Source organism: Clupea harengus, chromosome 7 (assembly GCF_900700415.2).
Source record: "Clupea harengus chromosome 7, Ch_v2.0.2, whole genome shotgun sequence".
In the NCBI taxonomy this organism is placed as follows: Eukaryota; Metazoa; Chordata; class Actinopteri; order Clupeiformes; family Clupeidae; genus Clupea; species Clupea harengus.
Window position 1 is genome coordinate 26,797,339 of NC_045158.1, and position 25,063 is coordinate 26,822,401.

General features: G+C 45.9%; 2 protein-coding genes across 4 annotated transcripts in view; both read right to left on the minus strand.

Annotated features, from left to right (window-relative positions):
- Positions 1–328: 328 nt before the first annotated feature.
- noxa1 (NADPH oxidase activator 1) lies at positions 329–12,188 on the minus strand. Its single transcript, XM_031570975.2, has 16 exons — positions 11,852–12,188; positions 11,404–11,581; positions 11,100–11,182; positions 10,743–10,851; positions 9,548–9,685; positions 7,812–7,919; positions 7,427–7,486; positions 7,289–7,326; positions 6,458–6,596; positions 5,460–5,531; positions 5,046–5,121; positions 4,454–4,536; positions 3,022–3,182; positions 2,605–2,710; positions 2,200–2,323; positions 329–1,876 (listed from the first exon to the last, which is right to left on the minus strand). The coding sequence occupies exons 2-16, from the start codon at positions 11,575–11,577 to the stop codon at positions 1,761–1,763; spliced, it is 1,587 nt and encodes a 528-aa protein (XP_031426835.1). The 5' UTR covers positions 11,578–11,581; positions 11,852–12,188; the 3' UTR covers positions 329–1,760.
- A 2,541-nt stretch (positions 12,189–14,729) lies between these two features.
- Positions 14,730–25,063, minus strand: part of LOC105895265 (AP2-associated protein kinase 1) — a 49,220-nt gene continuing 38,886 nt past the window's right edge. For all 3 annotated transcript variants that reach the window (XM_031570976.2, XM_031570977.2, XM_031570978.2), the window contains one exon: positions 14,730–16,346. In XM_031570976.2, the coding sequence (XP_031426836.1) occupies positions 15,454–16,346 (893 nt within the window). In that variant the 3' untranslated portion in view covers positions 14,730–15,453. The remainder of the gene's footprint in view (positions 16,347–25,063) is intronic.

Below are 25,063 nucleotides of genomic sequence, written 5' to 3' on the forward strand. Positions count from 1 at the left end.
GTGTGCGTCCAGTTCAATGTTAATGATCCATAGGAAGAATTGGAGGCTGAATTAAAGATGAAATGAAATGCAGACCTTTTTGGAGACCGTGTAGTGTGTGTGTGTGTGTGTGTGTGAGTGTGTGAGTGAGTGTGTGAGTGAGAGAGAGAGAGGATAGAATAGGGCCAGAGATAGGATGAACGTCAGAATAGTGAAGTGAGCATGCTGTCGATCAGAGGAGGCCCAGAGAGACATTTGAACGCTTAACGACTGGAATGAGCCACATTGCTGGACCAATACCATCTGAGTGCAGTTCCCTCTGAAGCTGTCAAACACGATGACCAGACGGTTTGTGTACAACAGGTGATAAATGCTTTTAATGACAGGAGCTGGTACAAGAGTGCTGGGAAGATACGACAGTCATTTGTGCAAAGTATATGACCAATATGTGATGAAATCAATTTAATAAATGAATAAATAAATCAACAGAAGAATATATGGAATAATTCCAACAGCCACGAATGCAATGATGGTATCTGAACTAAACTAAATCCAGAGGGAAGGCGTCAGTAGGCATCAGAGGGAGAGCGCGGAGTACGGAGGGGGACGCATTTAGAAGCTGCCCGGAATGACGCAGTGAGTGACTGGGGGCGACACGGTGCTATACTCTCTCCCACCATTTGTGCCGTCGAAAAAGTCCCTGACGGTCGTCTGCCTATTAATTACCGGCGAGGGCAGGAGAGAAAAAAAGGGAAATCTAAGGCCTTGACACGGACGCGGTTGAATCACAACCCGCTATTTTTACATTCGCTCAATGCAGCCGCTTGTGAATAATTGCATTCTCTGGTCTGGCACTTCCTAGTACTCGGTCTGTGGGGTATGAAGCAAGCTCTTAAAAGGAGATGGCGTGTTTTTAAATTGGGGAATGAAAAGACTACGAGGCATCTCATATCACACCCTGTGACCAATTACGACGGCTCAAATATGTGACCTCTGCTTTCATTTGAGCAAAACTCATTTTACCAGAACTTTGTGTGGGGAGTACACATTTGGTTCATGATATGTGGATTTGCTTGGTTATTTTTAGTTCACTTAAAGCGATGCTCCCAGACAAGATGGGCCAGGCACTGAAAAGACAGCACGGGTAAACCTTTGTAAACATATGGGGATTTGGAATCAACTGCCAAAACCAACATTTCAAACATTCCCAAGGCATCAGTAACACATTTCTGTTGACTTCAGTGAGTTACTGTGACAAGTTGACAGTACACACGCCCATCAGGGTGGCCCCAGGTTTATGATACACAACTTGTTTTGACAGGAAAAATAGTATCCATATATGTAACTGTCAAAAGCCTAAAAATACGCAAAATGTATCTATGCTGAGAATTAACTGTAAGTTCATACACTTAATAACTTTTTACCAAAAGCGCAAAAAAAAAAATGATGCATATCAGAAGTAAAAAAAGAAACATTTTAAAGAGTGAGAAGATCATGAAAGATTAAGATATGAAAATTGAAGATGTTTTTGCTTGGATATTATTTTGCAGATTATTCAAACATTTCACAGTTGTTGGTTACTTAACTATCTCATTTGGTAATTGTAGGCAGATTTAGACACACTACAGGTAACTTAATGTGGAATTCTCCGTCAGGTGAAGTTCTGGGTAATTCGTGGTCCTTTTTTTCCATGCTTAAAAATAAAAATACAACCCATCCCTAGTGTGTGTGTGTTTGTTTGTTTGTGCCTACGCTCCCACATACTCTAATGGACACAGGTGTCACAGAATGGTGGCTTGATGGACTTCTTCAGCCTCCCCTGCGTCCTGGTAGGCAAAGCACCTGGGGAAGATGCCGATGTTTCCGGCCGTGTGGCCCTCCAGCCACTCCTCATTGACTGGTGGAGAGCAAACACAACAAAGGCAGTCAGTGGCACAGAGACTCACCCACAGCCCTCAGGTAATGTCACTGCAGTGTAGCTCAAGACATCCTCTTGTGTCTCCTCTCACAAACTAAACTCATTCGCCCTCTCAACCAGCTAGCTCAGAAGTAGCCAAACCATGACAAAATGGTTGACAGAAAATACAAGATAGGGGTTCTTGTCTAGAATTCCTATCCTACTAGAAGATAAGTGTTAATGATGCGGGCCCTGAAGCATCCTAACTCAGCTAATATCAATTTAAAGAGTAGACACAAATTAGCATGAAATGTAATTGGTACCTTCGCTGAGGATGTCTATTGTGTCTCCCTCACTGAACTCCAGATCCTCTGGACCCTGAGCAGTGTAGTCATACAGTGCCACCATCTGGTAGAGAATGGTCCTGTTGCCTAGGGGATGCTCAACCTAAGGAAGGGAACAGGATATCTGCATCAGCTTTGAGTGACAAGGTGCATCATGGGAAAATGCCATCCGTGCTTCACACCTTAAAATCTCAGCTCTTCAAATCATGAGGGAGAACTACGTCGGATGCACAATTAAAAAGATACTAATTTGAGATGGAAGGAACGAAAGACAGTGAGGAATCGTAATGAGTACAGAGAAGGAGTGGGAGGGAAAAGCAAATGACACAAGATGAAAGATGGAAAGGGACCCCCCCCCCCCCCCCCATCCCAGGTGGGTTCTACCTGGCACCACAGTGTGGCTCTCCCTGCCTCTGCCACCTCAGCCAGGCTCTGGAGGCCTTCTGTGGTCTCCAGGGGTGTGAGAGCCTGCGACCCATGATGTTTAAATCTGAACGAGAGTGAAGCAAAACCAGAGAATAGAAAACATTTTTTTAATTTCTAATACTTGAAAGACAATTAGATAGATGGATAGATAGATAGATAGATAGATAGATGGATACTTTATTAATCCCGGAGGAAATTTACTGTACTGTTCGAGGAAGTGACCAGTGTCTGGTCTGCCTTGAGGGTCCAAACCAAGACCAAGGTTTTACAGTTTTACTACCAGTGTAGGTGGGAGAATGTTCAGAACAGGCTCAAAGTGACACAAGAACGAAAATGGGTCGACCAACTGGGCTCAAGTGGAAGGAAGTCTGATACCTCAGGCGCAACTGAGAGGATGGCTGGCCCAGTTTGCGACCGATCTTCTGCTGCAGCTCGCCGTACGGTGTGCCAGATGGGACACGCAGCGCCACCGTGTATCTGTAGTGCACCTTCACTACCACGGTGCCAGGGTCATCTGAGGAGGGGGAGGCCAGGTCCTGTGAGGTGTATAGGAGTATAGGGAGAAGGCATTCAAACAGGTGGGTAAACACATCACACTTCCCCAGAAGAGTTCTGTTGTTTTGTTTTGTGTGTGTGTGTGTGTGTGTGTGTGTGTGTGTGTGTGTGTGTGTGTGTTTGCATGAATCTTTTCATAGACTCAATTTATGTATTAATCCATTATTTTACATGAAGCATGGATACATTCTTTGGGATACATTCTTTGAGCCTGTAAATAGGTCAGTTCAAAATAAAGTACCTTCCCTGCTGGCCTCAGATAGGACAGTTTATATTTGTGTCTGCCTCTCCCCCCCTCCCCCTCCTCCTCCTCCTCCTCCTCCTCCTCCCCTGAGCTTTGTGCTGACTTAATCAGGCCATAATCACTATTCTATTCAAATGGGACAAATACTAATAGTCTTTCAGCGTATAACATACCTGCCCCAAATGCTGATAGTCTTTCAGCATATAACATACCTGCCTAAATGCTAATAGTCTTTCAGCATATAACACACATGCCCCAATGCTAATAGTCTTTCAGTATATAACACACCTGCCCCAAACTTCTCAAATCAGCAGAGGAATGTGAAGCTCACTGTAGTAAAAATGCATCACATCAGTTTGTTTCTATATTTAGGCTTATAGCAGGGAACAGTTCTAAATGTCTTTTGGTTACCATTGTTCTACAGTAAAACTGTTCATAAGACCCATTTAGACTATGAGCCCAACCTAGTGCTTGTAGACCAGGACAAAGTTCCTGGTCTTAAGTTCCTATGGCTGAAGGCCCGCAGTGAAAGTGGGGCCTTTGATTACTGTTTGTATTCGTTCAAGGTTTAAGGTTGATGATACACAATACAGTGATCAATAATGTCATAATATCCAGTGCAATGTTTCACAGCAGATAGATGGTTCTAGACAGTGAGAAATCAGAAAAACAGGGCACAGTGACGGGTCCTGCGATGAACTTGTTCCTCTGTAATGGGGCGTCCCTCTCTACCTTTAAGAAGCTTTTGAAGACCCAACTCTTCAGAGAGCACCTCCCGTCCTAACTGGCACTTTGACTAGTGCTTAACTTACAATTACAGCAGTTACATTCCTGCACTTCTTTTTCTTTTCTATTTCGTATTTTTATATTTTTTTTATGTAAAGTAGTATTTATTGCTACACCAGGTTCTATTGCTCATAGCTTGACTGTTCTCTCCCTTGTACGTCGCTTTGGACAAAAGCGTCTGCTAAATTACTAAATGACTAAATGTAAAATGTAATGACTCACCAGGTCGGAAGGGCTGCTGGTTGGGGTCACATACTGAGGAGGCGGAGAAAGGCCGGTGGAGCTCACATAAGAGGGAGGGGCCTCTGGGCACAGTGACAGAAGGATCAAAATATGTCAAAGGAGAAATCAAAGTTGTCAAAGATGACTGATTCACAGCACATGAAAAACTTCTCACATCATGTGGACTGTGCCGTGACACTGACTTTTGCGTGATATGTTCTAAACCCACATGTGTACATTAATGTGCTATTCTATAGACCCCCTAAGGAACTATAGGAAGATATCTTGGTATCATTTCAATGTGCGAATAAGTTCTGAGGAGAAAGAATACAAGAAATGCCAACTAGTAGGAGGACAGCTAAGCATCAAATCAAATCAAAATCAAACTTTATTTGTACGGCGCATTTCATACCAGGAGGTAACACAATGCACCTCACAGAAGAAAAATGGGGGGGGGGTTACAAACACTTGTAAAGAGACCAGAGATTTTCCAGAGATAAAAAAAAAACAGGAAATGACGTACTAACCACACTGGCCCCGTAAAGGCCTGCTCAGTACTGTTATCGTCAAACGATAGCATTCGGTTCTGTACCTGTAGGGATGGAGGGGGTCCGTGGACGAGTAGGGGGCTTGAGTGAGGGTGGGAGGGGGATGCCACTGGGCACGCTCTGTGGAGAACAGACAAGCACCCGCTTTAGGACCCTTCTGGACCTTATGTACAGGATTACAGTCATTTGCCACTCCATGTCTCCCCTTGAAACTCAAGGTGAACTCAGCGTTCACTATCTGAGCACTTCTGGGGACACTACAGTGAGCTGGAAAGGTCACACTTTCAGAGTAGGAAAAGGACAGCATTGATGGGTGAAAAACGTTGGGGAATGTAAAACAGCTTTACATGTCATTTCCGATAAGTAAATCAACATTGTGTGTTTGAGCACACCAAGATATCGAGTCTAAATCATCAGAAATACTGAGACAGATGGAAGAAACACACACAAGGACTTACATTCCTCTTCTTTTTCTTTTTAGCCTTGTTTGGATCCACAGGATCGAGCATTGTGATGGGCAGCAGACCTTTCTGAGAGAAATAATAATAATATTCATGAGATGTAATACATTAATGATAAATAAAGAGAAAGAAATAGTGTGTATGAGAGAGGGAGGGACAAAGAAAGAAATGGTGTTTTCACCAGTTACAACAACGTAGCAAAAAGCACAGGGCTCGCAACATTTCCAAATCCGGGGTAAAATGACAATGGTAAAAGACCATTTTTTTATGTAGAAAGGTAGATATAGTCCAGAAAGCGATACATTTAAAAAAAAAACTTCACATTTAGAATCATCATAAATATCCTTACGCTTCTTACTAAAGTTTGCTCTTCTTCCTCTGTTCTTTTCAGCCCGTGTGTGACGTGGTGTATGCCAGGACTGATATCCAGCCATGCCTTTCTACAGGTCACAACGAGACCTAGGCTGTGATCAAATAGTCTGTTTTGCTTAGGAAGGTTTCTAACTGAGTGAAACGACCCGGAAGTGTCTAAGTAAGTGGCAGGTAAGCCATGGTAAGAGCTGGTCCAATTTTCTAAATGCAGAAGGAAAGGAGCTTCAATGTGTCCTTTCCTGTCTCCTTTAGCAAAGGGTACGCTCAACAATCAACATGTCTCACGTCAATAACATCCGCCGTGGTATAATTACGCAGCCTAGTGTAAGTGCAGTCAGATTCTGTTAGCACCGCGGTTGTCTTTTCTTAAGTGCTTTTGAATTCTCCTTCACATCTTTTTCTTGACCTCATGACCTTTTCCACTGTAGTATACCCATCAAAGGAAACCACTTGTTTCCGCCACTGACAGGCTCATTATGTTATTAGAAGTGACAATATCTGTCCGTTTACCTCAATAATTGTAAAAAAAAAAAAAACCCTGTCTCTTCTTCCGGTCCATAATGTCGGCACATACCATAATGCCTGGCCTAAGCCTATGTGGAAATGGCAGAGAACACTCCTACCTGACCGTCATGGATGACGGTAGCCATGCCGTTTCTGTCTGCTTCACTGAACATGAACACCATCGCTCCAGCGGGCACAGAGACCTCTTCAGGGGTGCGGGCCACATAGGCACTCTTCAGACGCATGTACCGCGAATCCCTGAAGACGACGGCAAATATCAAAGGGCAACGGTTATTCAAAGCAGCAATACGGAGTTCTGTTCCAAAACTAGCACGCTAACTACCTAAAAGTTACGCAAAAACCTTGCAAACACTTCCAACAGCTCAGTTGACACTGATAAAAGCTTGCCAACACACTAAATGGTGTCTTTTGGTAGTATAGCATATTTTATTTTTCAGAATGGTGTACTGCGGTGTGATGGGTCCTCTCTTGTGTGTGTGTGTGTGGGGGGGGGGGGGGGGGGGTGTGTGTGGTGTGATGGCCCTTCCTTGTCCTCGGCACAAAGAGAACAAGAGGAATTAGTGTGTTTAAGCCACTGCGTCATCCTTCACCCAAGACCTTTCACAACTAGACCACTGAGCAAAACTCCATACTTCACAGTGTATGGTATGATACAATAGTGTCTATGATAAAATAGTGTCTACGATGCAATAGTGCCGGGGCTTATTGTCCCAAGGATGGAAGTGTTGCTACTATTCTAAAATGCTGTAACTGAGAACATAGTCTGTTATATATGCATGTACTTGCTACTGTATAAAACAACGACAACATGATACATTTTTACATGTATATTTGTATAATCATATATATATATATATATATCTGTATATTTGGTTATAGTATATGAAACTAACAAATCAAGAATGACATACAACTGTGAGTATACTTACTGTCCACCTTCAACTTTAGGCTCATAGTACCCAGGCTTCTGCTCACAAACACAAAAGCACAGTGGGGAAGAGATAGTGAATACTCTATAGAGACTGCCAAATGGTGGAGGAGTTGTAATATTGTGGGCTGTTTCTTACCTGATCCCGTAGTGGATCAAAACCAGCATAGTCATCATTAGGGATCACGGAGGTGATCACCTGCAGACAGCACAGAGCACACACACACACACACACACACACACACACACACACACACACACACACACACACACACACACACACACACACAGCGTCTGACTATCTCTGCCACACAGTCCAATTTAGAATTACAAATGTGTGTGTGAGTGAGGGAGTAAGTGAGTGAGTGAGTGATGTGTGTTAAGTGCATACACATGTGTGCCTAATGGACAAACTATGTGTGCGTGTGTGTGTGTGTGCGTATGTGTGTGTGTGTGTGTATGAGAGAGTGTGTGTGCGTGTTTGTGCGTGTGTGTGTGTGTGTGTGTGTATATGTGTGGTGTACCTTGGCTTTTCCCAGGAAGTCACGTTGCTTGAGCTGCTCAACCTCCTCCTTCCTTGGCCTGAACACTTCTCCCTCTGGGACCAGGAGGGGCGCCAGGACCTCCCTCCTCTAGGCAGAGACAACAGCTCTCACACACTATTTCATACTCACACACTCAGTGCTCAGAGTAAACTCAATCAACCACAGTATAAATACTAAATTTAGATGTACTAAAATCAAACCTAAAAGTCAGAGAGAGAGAGAGAGAGAGAGAGAGAGAGAGAGAGAGAGAGATTGTTTCAACAGATCAGGGAAAGGTCCCCTGTTACACTAACTTTTTGACCCGCTGATCAAAGACAGGGACTCTGAGTGTCCATTCTCAAGATTCTGGCATTTTCAGAGAGCTTTACATACCGTCTTTGGTTCCCAAAGTCTTACACTATATCAGTGGTTCCCAAAGTCTTACACTATATCAGTGGTTCCCAAACCCCTAGGGGAGGCGGGGACACAGCCAAAGGGACCACAGGCTTAGGGAGAAAAAGCGTAACGAGAACCCTAAACAACCCACTACTAGTCAAATTAAAGCTAAATGTTGCCATTTTTTAACCTGGGCCCTATTTTCCCATCAAAATTGGTCCAGTATTGAGTGTGAACACTATAACTACAAACTGCAAAATGGCTATACAACGTAATCCCATAGGGCCAAGCATCTGCATCAAAGTAAACCACTTGTTTTTGCCAGCGATAGTCTCGTTTTTATAAGTGTTTTTATAAGTGTCTGACAACATGGAAAGGATCCCTTCAGAGGTAGACCTGTGTCTGTCCTCAATAACGGTAAAGAACCTGTAGAAAATGACTCTCTACAGTTTCTGTAGAAAATGTCTGTGTCTACAGTTTCTGTATAAAATGTCTGTTGAGGCAAATCTGTTTCTCATTGTCAAAGGGGGGCCTGCCATGACATGTTCTGGAACCACTGCACTGAATACATGGAGCTAGATCAGAGCATTAGAATAGCATTAAACTGAAGTAGCATGGAGCTAGATCAGATCAAAGCAACAGCATTAAACTGAAGTAGCATGGAACTAGATCAGAGCATAAGAACAGCATTAAACTGAAGTAGCATGGAGCTAGATCAGATTATTAGAACAGCATTAAACTGAAGTAGCATGGAGCTAGATCAGATCAGAGCAACAGCATTAAACTGAAGTAGCATGGAACTAGATCAGAGCATAAGAACAGCATTAAACTGAAGTAGCATGGAGCTAGATCAGTATAGCAGAACAGTATTAAACTGAAGTAGCATGGAGCTAGATCAGAGCATTAGAACCGCATTAAACTGAAGTAGCATGGAACCAGATCAAAGCAACAGCATTAAACTGAAGTAGCATGGAACCAGATCAAAGCAACAGCATTAAACTGAAGTAGCATGGAGCTAGATCAGAGCAACAGTATTAAACTGAAGTAGCATGGAGCTAGATCAGAGCATTAGAACCGCATTAAACTGAAGTAGCATGGAGCTAGATCAGAGCATTAGAACAGCATTAAACTGAAGTAGCATGGAGCTAGATCAGAGCAACAGTATTAAACTGAAGTAGCATGGAGCTAGATCAGAGCATTAGAACCGCATTAAACTGAAGTAGCATGGAGCTAGATCAGAGCATTAGAACAGCATTAAACTGAAGTAGCATGGAGCTAGATCAGAGCAACAGCATTAAACTGAAGTAGCATGGATAGCCTCACGGTTGACCTCGACTCACAGAGATGCTGTCCATCGCCACGTCCACAGCGCCGCCCCGAGCCGCCCCGCCCTTCTCCTCCGCAGCGGCTGAAAGGATGTCCCGGGCTTTATCCCAGTGGCCCATCCGCACATGCACCGCAGCTGCATTATAAAGCACCTGTCAATCAAGAAGAAAAAAAGCATGTGGTTGTGTTTGTCTTCCCATCAGTTACTGGGGCTCCAGTAAAAGGGGCTTTAGAATAGTGGTTCAAACGTTCGCCTCACACGCAAAAGGTTACCATTTTGAGGCCGTGGTTGTGTAGAGGTTAGCGTCACATTCCTAATACTGGCAGGTTGTCTCTATGCTGCTTTGAAAAAAGTGGCAGTTAAATACCTGACTTTAACCTTACCTTTTCTTTTTTAATGAAATAGAAAACTGATATAGATTTACACTTCCTAATAGATGTGAAGAAAGTGGGTTTTGTGCTGACAGTAGGAAAGTGACACTTTTACAAAAGACAGGAACCACCTTGAAACAATACACAATAAGGAAGACATTATTTTTTTTCTCCAAAAAGGAAGTCCGAGCCCTTTTTCCTAGGAGGCCTGACCTACCCAGGTTGTAACACGCATGACTAACCCCAGGCCTTAAACCACTGTAAATCTATCATCAATCTGTCTATCACCTATGCAAACAATACTGGTTGCCACTGTCAACTAAAGATAGAAACTGGGGTGAATTTCTTTCACCACACAGTCACGTCTGGCAGCTGAAATTGAAACATGGCATAATTCCACAAGCAAAGAATGCTGGTTGTGTGTGTCTTATCTATCGTGAGGCAGGTGGATTTGAAGCTATTGCATAACTGTGCCTTTCCTCATAGCAACGGAGTCCTTCACTCTGAGAGGGCCTTTGTTGAGAGATGGCATTGCTGCGGAATCATCACTTGGGGGGGAAAAAAAACTCCCACTTTTATTGTTGACTTAAAGGTCACAGGGCACTGCTGACAACTGCTTTGGAAAATCCTACAACATGAAATGAACTGAAAATGTATGAAACTAACTAGGAGTGTTGGACGTTTTCGCAATGAACTGTCGGTCATACAATAAATCCAACATTCACGAAGGGACTCATAACGTGCAACAAGTTTTCCTGAGGACAGGTGTGAAATGGATAGCCCTGTGGTGTGATGTGTGTGTGTGTGTGTGTGTGTGTGTGTGTGGTGTGACTGTACCTGCCAGCTGAAGAGTTTAAAGCGCAGCCCCAGCTGTCGGTAGTCGATGACAGCGTTGTCTCTCATGTGCTTTTGTGCCCATATGCAATCAGCGAGAGCCTCCTCCAGCCTGACAGACAGATGGGGGGAGGGATGGAAAACGAATGAGGAAACGTGTGAGAGAGGAGTGAAAGAGAAGCGAGAGATGTATTCGCAAGATAATACAGGTCTCTCAAAAAGCGCAGGTATGTAAAATGTACACAGCTCCTTAGCTAGCGATGAAAGAGGAAACATTGTTCAGTTATAACACGCATGCACGCACGCACACGCACACATATACACACACACACACACACACACACACACAGCAGCTCCTACCTATCGGCCAGCAAAAGGACTCCAGACCTTTGGTAAAAGCCAACAGCAAGCCTCTCATCCTTGGCAATGGTCTGGTCTAAAGCCTACAGACAAGAAATGGAGAGAGCAATGTCACACACACACATACATGGAGAACACAGAGAGAGACAACTGGCACTTTGTTGACCACACATACACGCACACACAAACATGGAATACACGCAATGGACTCACACTTTGGTTATAGGTATGTAGTCTTAGGACCTAGGCTGGAGAAGGTCTTATGTCTGTGAGGGCAGAGCTGTATTTGTGGTTTTTCCTGTACCTGGATGGCCGGCTGGATCTGGCCCAGGGCTAAGTGTGCGGCTGCGGTCACAAACAGGGTGCGGGCTGTGGGCTCGTAGATGCCTTCGAGCTTGGAGAGGGCACCCTGCCAGTCTCGTCCGTCCACTGCCTTCACGGCCTCGTCCCAGAGTCGCAGCAACTCAGTGTAAAGCATGGCCCTGTGGCCAACACAGTCAAGGCAAGAGATTCATTCAAATGCGCTAAATCCTAAACCAACAGCTTTCCTGCTGACATTCAGAAAAGTTACACAATCTGGAAGCAGTGGGACTAGTATAATAAACTGTGAATTAATCTCACATGAGAAAAAAAAAAACCAAGTGATGTAAGGCCTATAGAAAACATCAGAGACGTGAGACAAGTTTAGCCAGTTCTTTCAGTCTAACAAACAACTTGTGCCAAGAGCAAGGAGCAACTGGAGAAACACTCACCACACTCTTAAGCACCACAGTAATCTCAGTGAGCTCCAATTGACAACAATAAGCTTGTTCCTTCACAGCAGAAGATAAATGTGAATGAACAGCGTGAGGTTCCTGGTTTCCCTGAAGAGGTGATCCTTAAGATTGGCTACAGGGGAAATAACACATGCACGAGTCTCTTGTGTGAGCAGCCTCAGGTTCACGCCCACTCCGGGCTACCAGGAAGTTACCTGGCATTCCCTGCCGAAAGAAGAGGGAGGAGACAATAGCACCTCACAGCATGGCAATGAGCACACACACAATGAGCTGAGAACAGCACGTACACAATTACGCAGCTGGACCAAAGGACAGAAATGAGTCATGGGAGAAGACGGGACAAAGGTGCACACCTATAGATGCTGACTGTGATAATTGCTGGACTGCACCAGGAAATGAAGGCTTTATGGTGAAAAATAAACGTGTGGATGTTGATGGGATTGCTCGTTAGTGCAGTTGCACACTACCTGTTAGAGTTCAGGTTAAAGTCACAAGGCTGTCTGTCCTGTCCAATGATAGAAATATCAATTCAGTGCTACATGTTTTCCTCAGTAACAAACATGTAGCACTTCAGAATTAGTAACTGTATTTGAAAACCTTACTTTGAGGTATATGATGTCATGTTACCCGGGGTTTAAATCTCCCTTTTTCCCCCCCCCCACGTGGTTAGTTGATCCAGCCATCAAGACACCACAAATGAAAAACAGGTACACTGATGCTTTTCTATCCATCTTTAAAACTAATTACATTACAATTACATCAAAATGGCCACTGATGCCAGCCCTGTAATGGTGGCACTCCTCAAAGCAATGGAGCTGTCTCCCATGAACTGATATACACATCAGGCCACAGTTCACAGAATTAATACATTAAAAAAAGACAGCACACAGGTTGTTGTACATTCAATGATTCAGATTTATTATTTTCATTCTGCACAACATTAAATCATGACGAGTGTTTCAAACGCGTGCCGTACATACAAGTGCTTTGGATTACTCAAGTATTCTGAGGGGTGAGTCCCTTCAGGTTTACAACAAAGGCTGCAGGAAAGACTACACTCACCTTTGTCAGTTTTGTGTCTACATACACTTGACTAAAGACTTGGGGCACGCCATAAGGACAATACTTCCTCCTTGACAGGTTTGACATGTTGGCTACTGTCAATAATTCTGCACAGAGGTTATGAGAACAGCTTGGAGGAGAGATGGGCGGCTCTTGAGTTTGGATCTTTTTCTCATCTCTTTCTCATCTCTTTCCATGACGTGGGGACTCAACATCTCAATACTTTGCATACAGGGATTTCCAAATGTATAATCCCACAGTTGCTTTAAAAAAAAAATAATCACATTTGAAATTAAATGTGAAACGTCTGTCAGATAGCAGGGTCAATATTCGCATGATTGTGAATCAGTGTCCAATGATGTCCAAAATGAAGTCCAAAAAACCCCACTTCATTTGGTATACTGTCCAGTCTCTCCATGAACGCCACTCTTGAAGAAGTGGAAGGGGAAATGGGTCAAGATGTAGTGAATACAACCCACAGCCATTGAAACTGCAGACTAATGAGGCGTACGTCTTCTCAAACTCATGGGGGGGGGGGGGGGGATAGATACCAGCACTCAAGATATATGCAACAAACATTCCATAGGAAAGAATGAAAGAATCAATGATTGCTGCCAGTCTCTTGTGTGAAAATGCTGATAAGGGAGTTATGTGGTCTGTTAACTTCGACACCCTTTCAGACATGGCAGCCGATACTTGATTCTTCCTTCAGGCCTGTGGTGTCATGGTCTGCTATAACAAAGACGCTGACAAATGATGACATACAAGAGAGGACATTCTAGAAACAATGATATTGACTACGGTATGATATGACTCACTCTAAGAAAACAAACAAACAAAAAAAAAAAAAAATCAGAGCATTGTCGTGCAAGAATAAGATTCATCAGATACCAGTTTACAGATACACACCACATAGGGATCACTAGCGATTCCTTCCTTGAGGAGTAATGGAAACAGCCTTTCCTTAAATGTCAAGCTCCATGTGCTTTCAAGACGTCTCTTTCACAAGGCAGGTAAATGATCTCTCCACACAGCCTCCAGCCAGGACTGCAATGTAAACTACAGAGCTCAGGCAAAGACAGGAGTTTGTCCTATATAAAACAGGAGCAACACACAAAAGGACTTAATAGCAGGTTAATGGTAGTTTAAAAAAAAAAAAAAAAAACACATGATTGTCAATAAATGATAAATTAAAATTCTACATACACATACCCAAACATTCATCACACAAAAATCTTGCAACCATAATGATAATGATACATACTACTTCAATACCTTACTGATAACATACGCTAATAGGAGTGGGAAATTGCACAAGGAAAACTCAAAATAGGAAATCATTTGAATCTCCAACCCCAACATACAATTCAAGAGTCCAGTACTTGTGCAATGGATTATCCAGCATCTATACAATCATAATGACTCCAGACGTGAGTCTAGAGACTGTGTCATTCAAAAATCATTTTAAACTCTTCTGTGCTCTTGAGCGGTAGTAGTGCACACCCCGAGCAATTGGAAGGAAAGATACAGGAAACATTGAATACACACACAGAGAAAGGAAAGATACAGGGAACATTGAACACACACACACACACACACAGAGAAAGCCATTTTTTCATCTTCAGATGCCGACTTGTAAGACGCAGAGTCAATGTAACGCAGATGAAAAGGAGCTGATGTGAAAGAGGGACGGTTCCAGTCTGGCATGATGATTGGTTTCTTGGTTCACCTCAAGAGGGCGCCAGACTCCTCAACAGTCTTTTTCACAACAAACCAACTCCCCCTCCCCCCCTCCCTCTCCCTCTTTTATTTAAGGCACACAATGAAAAGAAAAAAAAGAAACTAACCCCTCAACGGATCCAGACTGCAACACCTAGACGCTGGCTAAGCACCGCTGTAGGATGGGTGTCTACTCATTATGTCTGACAGTCATCTAGTGAGCTGAGGTAGGCAGAAAGAACGCTCCAAACGGACAGACAGCCCGTCAGTACCAGCAGGGGGAGGTGGAACTTCATGACGGTGACATCATCCCATCTTAATTAGTGTCATGAAGCTTGAGACGGCTCATATGAAAAAAGCCAGCTGATAGCAAAGCACTGTCATCCAACATGACAGGCACAAAGAGTGACTGTTCAGACAGCATAAAAACAGGAGGCTGCTACACAGTTTGACACTAGAGGGCGGTAGAGAGCCTGATAGCGATCGACTGTGGAGTGGAGTGGAGCAGGCCCGGATATGGCATGGATTCAGATCCTCCCTGGAGCCTGTGGCTATCTGAGGGGAGGTACTGAGTTACTCTGGGCTGTATGTATGTTTATGCATATTCTTCTTATATGCATGCTAAAGAACTGCTTTTGCCTTGAGGTGATAGAGAAATGAACTGAGACGGTGTGAGATGGATGAGGAGTCAGTGTAGCCTTGAAGTTGGGAGTCTGGAGAATCTAGCGTCTGCTTCAGCGTAGTGCACTCAGGAGTAGGAGGCCGACAGGGGGGCATGAAGGCAAGGAGCAGCACAATCAGGGTTTCTCCTGAGGGCCCCTCAGGTGGAAGGGGGCCGAGATGAAGGGGTCAACAGCTCCCCCGGCCCCTTCAGAGCCCCAGGAGTTGGGGGCAACCTTGGTGGTGGCCGATGGGGGTGCAGCCAGACTAGAAGACTGCAGGGACGCCGAGGCCTCGTAGTGTCTGGAGTACTTGGCAAGAGCCTGCGGCCGAAAGGGCTGTTGGGCCACCTGGCCAAAGATGGCTGCCTCGTGACCTCCAGGGGGCATGGCGACCAGGTGAGGGCTGTGCTGTGGCGGGGTCCTGGACTGGGGGGGTGTCCCCGTAAAGGGCTCCTTCTTTCTGCCGAAGGGGGCCTGGAGGAAGACGTCGGAGTGTGAGGGAGCATGGAGTCGGAGGAAGGGGGCCTTGGCGAACACATCTGCTTCCTCCCCCACTACCAAGTCCATCTCTCTCCCCCAGCTGTCCTCCTGTCCAGCCCGGAACGGGGCTTTAGAAAAAGGGTCGGTGTCCTGATCGGTGTCTTCACGGGGCAAGGCTCGCTGGGTGGCGGGCGGAGCAGGGGTGTGGTTGAGGGCATCTACGGGCTGGAGGGGCTGCGGGGTGTAGAGGGCAGGTTGAGGGGGTACCGTAGGGGAGGGGGCGAGGCGTTGGCTCTGCTCATCTTCCTCGTCCGAGTCTTGCAGGAGAGGCTGGGAGCCACTGAGGTCGTGGGCACTCGCCTCCATCTCCATCTCTCTCATCACCCGCAACTCCCTCTCTTCACTCGACTCCTCTTCTATCTCCTCCTCTTCCTCTTCCTCCTCCTCCTCCTCACTTGAGTGAAGGCAGTGATCAAGACCATCCTCCATGGCAGAGGGCTCTCCTCCCTCCCCAAGCACACTGTAGCCATTACTTTCTCCTTGCAAATCTGAGCACAGGAGACAGACAATAAGAGAGATAGGGAGAGAGAGGGGGGGGGGGAAAGAGAGAGAGAACAATGAGATTTATATAGGATCACATGTCTTTCACTCAGCAAATGAAACCCATGCGGTTATCTTGTGACAGTGCCTGAACAATGGCAGTGATTTTACAGACAAATAATAAAGAAACATCAATGGGGGGAAAAAAAACATCTACAAAAGCAGGAGCAAAACGGCAACAAGCTAGCACATGCCAGCAACAACAGAGAGGTCACGACCTCTACAACAGAGAACCACACATACTCACAGCACTACACTAAACAAAACAAAACACCTACTCATCACAAACACACACACACACACACGACTACATTACAAACCTTGTTTCCAGAACTAACAAGAACACACAACACTTCCCCATCTTGGTTGGGTTTCTTACTAATCCCAAGAACCCAGTGTGTTGGATGCCGTGTGTGTGCCTGTGTCTGTTTACTCATGTGGGTGTATGCAATCAGGTGGCGTGAGATATTAGTTGAGTGAATAGTTAACAGGAAACCATGGAAACAAGGTAGCGCGGGAGAGTGAGACGAAACGGCTCGAGACAGACACAGATTAAGCTTTTTAATGCCCTTTGAGAAATACCGGCTGTCAAAACATCCTGAAGCACTCGCTTTAAATCAAAAACTCACTTTCTGCCTTTGGCTTTGGCATCCCTCTGCTGTGAGATGGGAAAACCCCAGGATTCAGTCTCCCCCCCCCCCCCCCCCCCCCCCCCACATACGCACCAGAGCACATTGGTGGAGGCCAAAAGCTGTAACACCAGGCTAAATCCTGAAAAGAGAGGCTCAGGATGTGTTGACAGCTGGATAGGAGCAGGGTTGGACAGGATGGTGAGGACATAACTCAGTCGGCAGAAGAAACAGGGGCAGTCTTACCTGAAATGCAGTGAGCTGGAGGCTCAAGAAAGCAGAGTGAGTCAGAGGCGGCCAGCTGTACTGTACTCCACGGCTGGGAGACTCTGGGATGCCAGAAGGCAACACAGCCACACAGTACGTGTGTAGGTGAGTAGGTGAGAAGGTGGGTAGGTGTGTAGGTTACACAGCCACACAGTATGTGGGTAGGTGGGTAGGTGAGTAGGTGTGTAGGTGCATAGCCACACAGTACGTGAGTAGGTGTGTAGGTGACAGAACCACACAGTACGTGGGTAGGTGAGTAGGTGAGTAGGTGTGAAGGTGTATATGTGTTTATAGAACAAGACCCACCGTGGTCCAATGAAACACCGTCTAACTCATACGTCTCTTTTAATGGGGGGGGGGCTTTAATGAGCCCCCTGCCTCCTGTGCCCCTGGTGGAAACATTGGGGTGGGGTGTGAATATAGGGTGGGGGGCGGGTGATAAGAGTGTTAAAATGTGCAGTGTCATACTAATCTTTGACAGAAGAGTTAGAGAAAATAGAGAGAGTGTGTGTGTGTGTGTGTGTGTGTGTGTGTGTGTGTGTGTGTGTGTTTTTATATAGAACTGATTCAACCAGAAGTGTTACTTGTGAGGGTGGGTTGCATGAAGTGAAGGAGACACAGTTTGATTTGTCATGGCAGATGATGAAGTTAACAGTCAGTAACACAAGAGTGCGCTAGAAGCGCGAGGCGTCTGAGGAAAAGCTGTCAGGTGTCAGGATGCCACCGACACCTTAAAAGCAACAGAAGCCTGCTGGAGACACTGTGTATGTTCACATTTACAAGTTTATTTTTTTCATCTCTTCCCCCCCCCCCCCCCCCCCCTCCCACATTTCAACTCATTTGAATCATTTCATAAAAATAGAAGATACACACTAATACATCTTTGCTTCAACAGAGCACATGAACAAGGAACTCCAAGCATATCCACCCATTTGTCCTCAGACTTAAATGTTTATCATCATCATCATCATCATTAAGTATCATTATTACTTCGCCGACTTTCATACACACTGGGATATACTGTATGTATGTAGATATGATATATGTGTAAGTAAAACTATCGGCAAGGCTAGTTTACTTCGAAACAGCACACTTGGGGAAGGGGTCATTTGAAGCACTACAGTAAATTTGCATAGGTTAGCCACACTATAAATCTGCGTTCAGCATAAACTGTACAACATGTTGCGGGAGGGGCAGGGGTATCTGCGGGAGGGGCAGGGGTAAGAGGGGGCTGTGCGAGAGAGGAGGGGGGGGGGGGGGGTGAGGGGATAGCCATCATCAGAAGCTCAGCAACTCACAACTTGTCTGAGCCATGTCTCTACAGCAAATACATGGCTTCTGTACACAAGCCAATAATACAAACCAGGAGTTGTTAAAGACCGCCATTTAAAGCAAACCATGCTCGATTTAGTACGTACTCGATTTCGAGTACAGTTTATTCCCCATTAGTATCCCATTCATTTGCATTGTAATTCCTGAATGTGCAAATAAGTATGCGCTTGAATACTCTGCATGAGCTGGATATGGTCCAATCTTCCATTGTGGTGATTATGCTTTGTTTTAAAATAAACTTTGGTTTCACATTTCATAGACGATGCTAAAGTCATTTAATCTACACATGTTCATTTTAGGTCCACAAAACAACAGATAAACACATTCCAAATGTCTCCGTCCCCGCAGGTTGTCGGAGGGACTTGAACGGACTAGCAGCTTATGAGCAAGACAAGAGTGATTTAAAATGCCTTGTCTGACCACTCTGGATATGTCCCTATGCTTACACACATGGTAGAGATCTATGGCCAAGTATGGAGCAATAATGGATGCAAAGATATGCTCTGTATTATAACCTCCACATTCTACCGTGGCCTATCAGTAGGGAGGGGAAGAAGGAGAGGAACAGTGACATCAGGAAGAAAGCTTCCGTCATGAGCCCTGTCAGTGAAAGAAGGGGTGGGGTGGAGGAGGGTGGGTGAGGGGGTGGATGAGGGGGGCTCAAATGCCACAAGATCTTTAGAAAAATAAAACAGTTCAGGACATCAAACGTGACTACACTGAAATGCTCCATTCTTTCTCCAGGAAAATGACTCACAAGCCAGTACTGTATGGATGGTTGTATTTTTGGGGGAATGAAGCCGAGTTTGGACCCAACAGCAATAGTCAGACATAGTCAGCTAGCCTCATCGACTGGCATGACAGCGAGATGTAAACCTTGCCTCTAGAGAATCTGGCCCTAGCTCGTCCCGGGGTCAGTCGCTATGGAGACAACCGGTTCCACGCCAGGCATCTCAGTCACATGTCTGACACATGACAATATCCAACGTCCTTGCATGGTGGCTTTAGAAGTACTGCCCAAAAGGAGAGCCTTTCAGACTGAGGCCTGCTCTATGCCAATCAACTGAATCTCACTGTCAATCAACCTGAAATCCTCACTTAACCACAACGCTATAACTCTGTTGTGTCCGAAGGTATGCTTTGGATAGAATTTAAAGCTAACGAATGACTGACTTGCTGACTTCTTGACCTACCATTTGCAGGCCAAATTAGGGGTGAGATGGTTAATTCTAGCGCATCTTGCTTCAATGATCAAACAGAGCTTTGTATTCTCGGGTGTGTGTATAATTTGAGTCAAAATTCAACCACATTTTCCAGAGAAAGAACAGAGAGAGAGAAAAGACGACAACGGACGACTGACACGTCATCTTTGCAACCCAAAATAATATACGATTATATATATTTCCTTTGACACTTCATACATTCATTCTAAAGCACCACAACAACACACACATGTATTCATCACATGATAAGACAACTTCTCATAGATATGCAACACTACTGGATTTCGACTACTCCTCAAAAAAATGAGAAAGGAGGAATATTTTGAGTTTTGTACAGGAGAGTATTGACAACCTGCTGCCCACACCTCAGGTTGATACACACCGTAAAGGAAATGAAAGTGAACAGGCGGCAGCATCCAAAGCAGTGTAGGATATGTACAATGGAGAACGAGACACACTCGCAGGACTGCAGTCTATGGACGAGTGCTAGACGAACACTGAGAAGGAATGAAAGAGAGAACGACTGAATGAAAGAGCGAACGACTGAATGAAGAGCCAAAACTGCCTGCAAAGCCACACTGACAGAGACAGACAGACTCATTTATTCCATACGTCCTTCTCTCAACCCCCTAGTAAAAGGTATCCTAGATACACCTCCATATGATCACGATGGAGGAGGAGGAGACTTGAACTGTGTAGCTACAACATGGAAAGCATCTACGAGAGTGAAAACTGCCCAGCCAATCAGGTCTCCACAAACGTCCAGGAAAACTCAAAGTCACTGAATAGACCTTTAAAAAAAAGGAGCACCCTTATTTGTAACAACATATTACACCTGTGTTTTTTGCCATACAGTATATATATAGTGCCCATGCAGAAGGCTGCGTATAACTAGATATCCCGATGTCAGGAGGCGGACATGTGCTGCAACTGTACAGTTGTTTGTCTAAGCCTCATTAGGAACAGCAGACTGTGATGACTGGGGCCCTGACAAGCACAAACTGAAACTGAAACTGACAACGGAAACTTTGTGTGGGCCTGTCTGGATATGTGACCTTAATGAGACAGTTGGGGACACAACAACAGATCTGATACACACATTCATGTACAGGGTGTGGAGAGACCAGATCTGATACACACATTCATGTACAGGGTGTGGAGAGACCAGATCTGATACACACGTTTTATGTACAGGGTGTGGAGACACTAACGAAATTAAAAAGCATGTAGCTCTAGTTCAAACCACATTAAAGGGATAATAAAAACCACAATAATTACAGTCTGGGACACTCACTGAGCAAGACAGCAAAATGATATTCACGCTCGGGACTCTCTGTCTTTCAGCCCATGCACAGAGGAGGACCAGAGGAGGACAACATAAACCGACAGATTGCACACAGCATACATCAGCCAGGCAAACTGCAGGCAGGCGAAGGGGGGGGGGAAGAGAGCTCGGTGCAGCAGGCAGAAGGGGCAATGGCAACCCAACTGGGGCAGAAGGGGCAATTGCAACCCAGCTGGGAAACCGACTCGGGACCGGATCTGGGCCGGGTCTGGCACGGAACCGGATTCGCTCTCGAGTCAGCCCCTCTCTGGGGATGAATGGGTACCGAGACGTGAAGCAGCCAAGACCCGGACAGGACTGGCAGGTCAAACAGCACTAGTGGACACAGGGGGGATTGTTTAGATTGTTTTGGGGACCAATGCAGAAGAGTTGGATCTAGACAGAAGGAAAGGAGTGGAGAGAAGGGTGGGGACAACCGCTATGCTACCCTTATAGCCTGTGGGCTGGGACAGGTTTTGAGTGTCTGTTGCTAAGGTGACACAGGGGTGCCCCCACCCACCCACCCACGACGGTCCCACAGTGATCCTGGGGGCAGGGTGATCGATTGCACAATGTCCCTTCACCTCTCCCTCTCGAGAGCCCAAGCCCCCAGGTCAAAGGTCAACCCCCCCCCCCACCCCCCAGCCCCCAGCCCTTTCTCTCCCTCTACAGGTCGATGAGCTGGTCCACCAGCAGCAGGGAGCGGGCCAGACCGGGCAGACTGGTCTCTGAACTGCCACTGTTACTGCGCGAATGACCACCTAGAGCGTGCCGGAGAGAGAGGGAAGAGAGAGAGATACAGAGGGAAACAGAGAGAGAGAGAGAGAGAGAGAGAGAGAGAGAGAGAGGGGATGGAATAATCAGGGGAAGAGAGATGGAGTGAGATGGAGCAAGAGGCACATAATGAAAGGTTGAAAATGAGAGACAGAGGGATGGAGGGAGGGAGAGAGAGAGAGATTGAGAATGAGAGACAGAGGGATGTAGGGAGAGAGAGAGAGAGAGAGAGATATTGAGAATGAGAGACAGAGGGATGGGGGAGAGAGAGAGAGAGAGATTGAGAATGAGAGACAGAGGGATGTAGGGAGAGAGAGAGAGAGAGAGAGATATTGAGAATGAGAGACAGAGGGATGGGGGTGAGAGAGAGAGAGAGAGAGAGGTTGAGAATGAGAGACAGAGGGATGAGAGAGAGAGAGAGGGAGATTGAGAATGAGAGACAGAGGGATGGGGGAGAGAGAGAGAGAGAGAGGTTGAGAATGAGAGACAGAGGGATGGAGGGAGAGAGAGAGAGGGTTGAGAATGAGAGACAGAGGGACGGAGGGAGAGAGTGGAAGAGGGATGGAGGGAGAGAGAGAGAGAGAGGTTGAGAATGAGAGACAGAGGGATGGTGAGAGAGAGAGAGAGAGAGAGAGGTTGAGAATGAGAGACAGAGGGATGGAGGGAGGGAGAGAGAGAGAGGGTTGAGAATGAGAGACAGAGGGATGGAGGGAGAGAGAAAGAGAGGGATGGAGTGACACGGATAAATAGAGTTATAGTTTGTGAGGAGACCAAGACGAAACGAGAGAGAGAGTGTGAGACGTAATAGGTGAACAATGGAGACAGCAAAGAACAATAGATGAGAAATAGGGATAGAGTAAAATAAGAGACAGGCAGAGTGAAATGGGGGTGTCAGGAAGAAAGGTGGAAACAAACAAAGGGAGAGAGGAAGAGAAAAGAAAAGAAAAAAGCAAGTGAAAAGGGGTTAAACTTGACAAGCTGCAGCTTTAAATGGGACAGTTTGCTGGATACAGGAGAAGTCATCTCCACTATATATATATTCCATATTTCTCCACTAAACCAGTGAAGGCGCATAAGTCAGTGTTAAAAGATGTACAAAGATTAGAAAGGCCATTATATATATATATTTCAGATGTTCATGTCAGTACAGCCACAAATCTGCAGCGTCCCCGCTCAGTGATGGACACAATTCATTACTGATGCAGATGTTAGAGTTTCTAAGCCTCACCAGGAGAGCAGTACTGAGCCACACTACACAACTGGCCATCGCCAGGAGGCGTCACCCACCCACCCAGCCAAGCAGCTATGAGGAGCAGCTTCTGCCTCTCTACTGCCATTTAAAAAAAAACTATTTGTGTATCTTTTTTAAACCACCATGACAAACAGGTATGTTTGCCATCATTCATTCTTCATTCTGACACCCCTTCAATAGCTGACCATCCAGATTAGATGGTGGTGGTCTATATATATATATATATCTTTAACCCGGTGTAGGTACGATGAAGATTTATTTCTACAAGAAAAGGCATGCGTTTAAGCTTGGAGGAGGAACTGAGTGTATGGAGCCTTTTGATTGGCTGGGGGGGGGGGGGGGGGGGTTGGGTTGGGTTGAGGGACAGGTGAGCTAGAACATTTAGATTGACATTTAGTCATTTAGCAGACGCTTTTATCCAAAGCGACTTACATATGTGCGACTTACAATGTATACACATTTTACATTTGCACTGATGGCACACTGCACATCAGGAGCAATTAGGGGTTCAGTGTCTTGCTCAAGGACACTTCGACAGGGAATCGAACTAGCAACCTTCTGATTACTAAACGACTTCTTTACCTCCTGTACCACTAGGAGCCCTCTGTGGCCTTACCTTGATTGGAGTGCTTGGAGATGAGGACGGGGATGGGGTCAAACTGGTCCTCCACGCCCTTCACCACCCCGCCCTCGGCCGACTCAAAGCCAGAGATGAGGAAAGCAGAGTCTGCAGTAAGGGGATGGCGGAAGCGGGGAAAGTTGAGAGGGGTGAGAAGGGGGGGGGGGGGGGTGGAGAGGAGATAGAGCGAGAGAACAGGAGGAGAGGAGTAAAAGGAGGAGAAAGTCAGAAGGACAGAATCAAAGGGAGAGAAAGAGAGAGAGAGAGAGAGAGAGAGAGAGAGAGAGAGAGAGAGAGAGGGAGGGAGGGAGGGAGGGAGGGAAAGAGAGGGAGGGAATGAGGGAGTGATAAGGGTAAGCCAAGGAGGGTAGATGGGGTTGAAGAGGTGGATTAGCGCAGCCAGAACAAGCAAAGGCAAAGAACAGAAAAAAAAAGAAAATCAAGAGAATTGAAAAAAAAAAGCCGTGCAAAGCCAGAGTGAGAGCTGAACTGCAGACCAAAGACTGAACTGCACCTAAACGAACACGCATCCCAAGAACACTAGATCAGGTTCAGAAAGACAACATATTGCTTTCGTTCATTTTGAGTTCTCCTGTGTCAACTCTGACCCAGATCTACTAGCCAACCCTATGCTACCTTCCAAAACATGTGCAGTCACCACAAAATATGTGAGTTCTGGAGAGTTCTGGAGAGTTCTGGAAGGCGTGCTGCAGAGTGTCAGTGAGCGGCGGCCGCTCTGATGAAGAGTGCAGAGTGGGGTAGGCTCTTTTCTTACCCGCAGCTGGCTGTCCTGGACCCATGGAGGCGGGGGCAAACTCGTCCAGACAGAGGGCACCGGCGGGGGGCCCAGGGGTGGTGGAGGGGGCAGGACAGGAGAGAAGCGGGGCGGCCGCGGGGGCAGAGGGGTGGTGAGAGAGCAGAGAGCAGTCCAGCAAAGAGTCCTCTCCAGACAACACATCTGGAGGGTGGAGGGAGGGAGGCAGGGAGAGAGAGAGGGGGAGAGAGAGAGAGGGAGGGAGGGAGGGAGGGAGAGTGAGAGATGTAGAGAGAGAAGTGAGGGAATGAAAAGAAAGGATAGCGAGATTTGACAGGGCCAAGACAGTCACACCACAGGCCAGGTAGAGAGGTGGAGGGTGAGAGGGGGAGAGGTAGAGAGGTAGAGAGGTAGAGAGATAGAGAGATAGAGAGATAGAGCGGTAGAGCGGTAGAGAGGTAGAGAGGTGGAGAGGTAGAGGTGGAGAGGTA

What these genes read in the sequence shown, in the direction of transcription:
- noxa1 (XM_031570975.2), bottom strand. Translation starts at nt 11,577, where the DNA reads ATGCTTTACACTGAGTTGCTGCGACTCTGGGACGAGGCCGTGAAGGCA. An exon ending in CCTAAAGTTGAAGGTGGACA is followed by an intron (nt 6,597 to 7,288) that starts GTAAGTATACTC and finishes CGTCGTCTTCAG; the next exon opens with GGATTCGCGGTACATGCGTC. An exon ending in AATAGACATCCTCAGCGAAG is followed by an intron (nt 1,877 to 2,199) that starts GTACCAATTACA and finishes GCTCTCCACCAG; the next exon opens with TCAATGAGGAGTGGCTGGAG.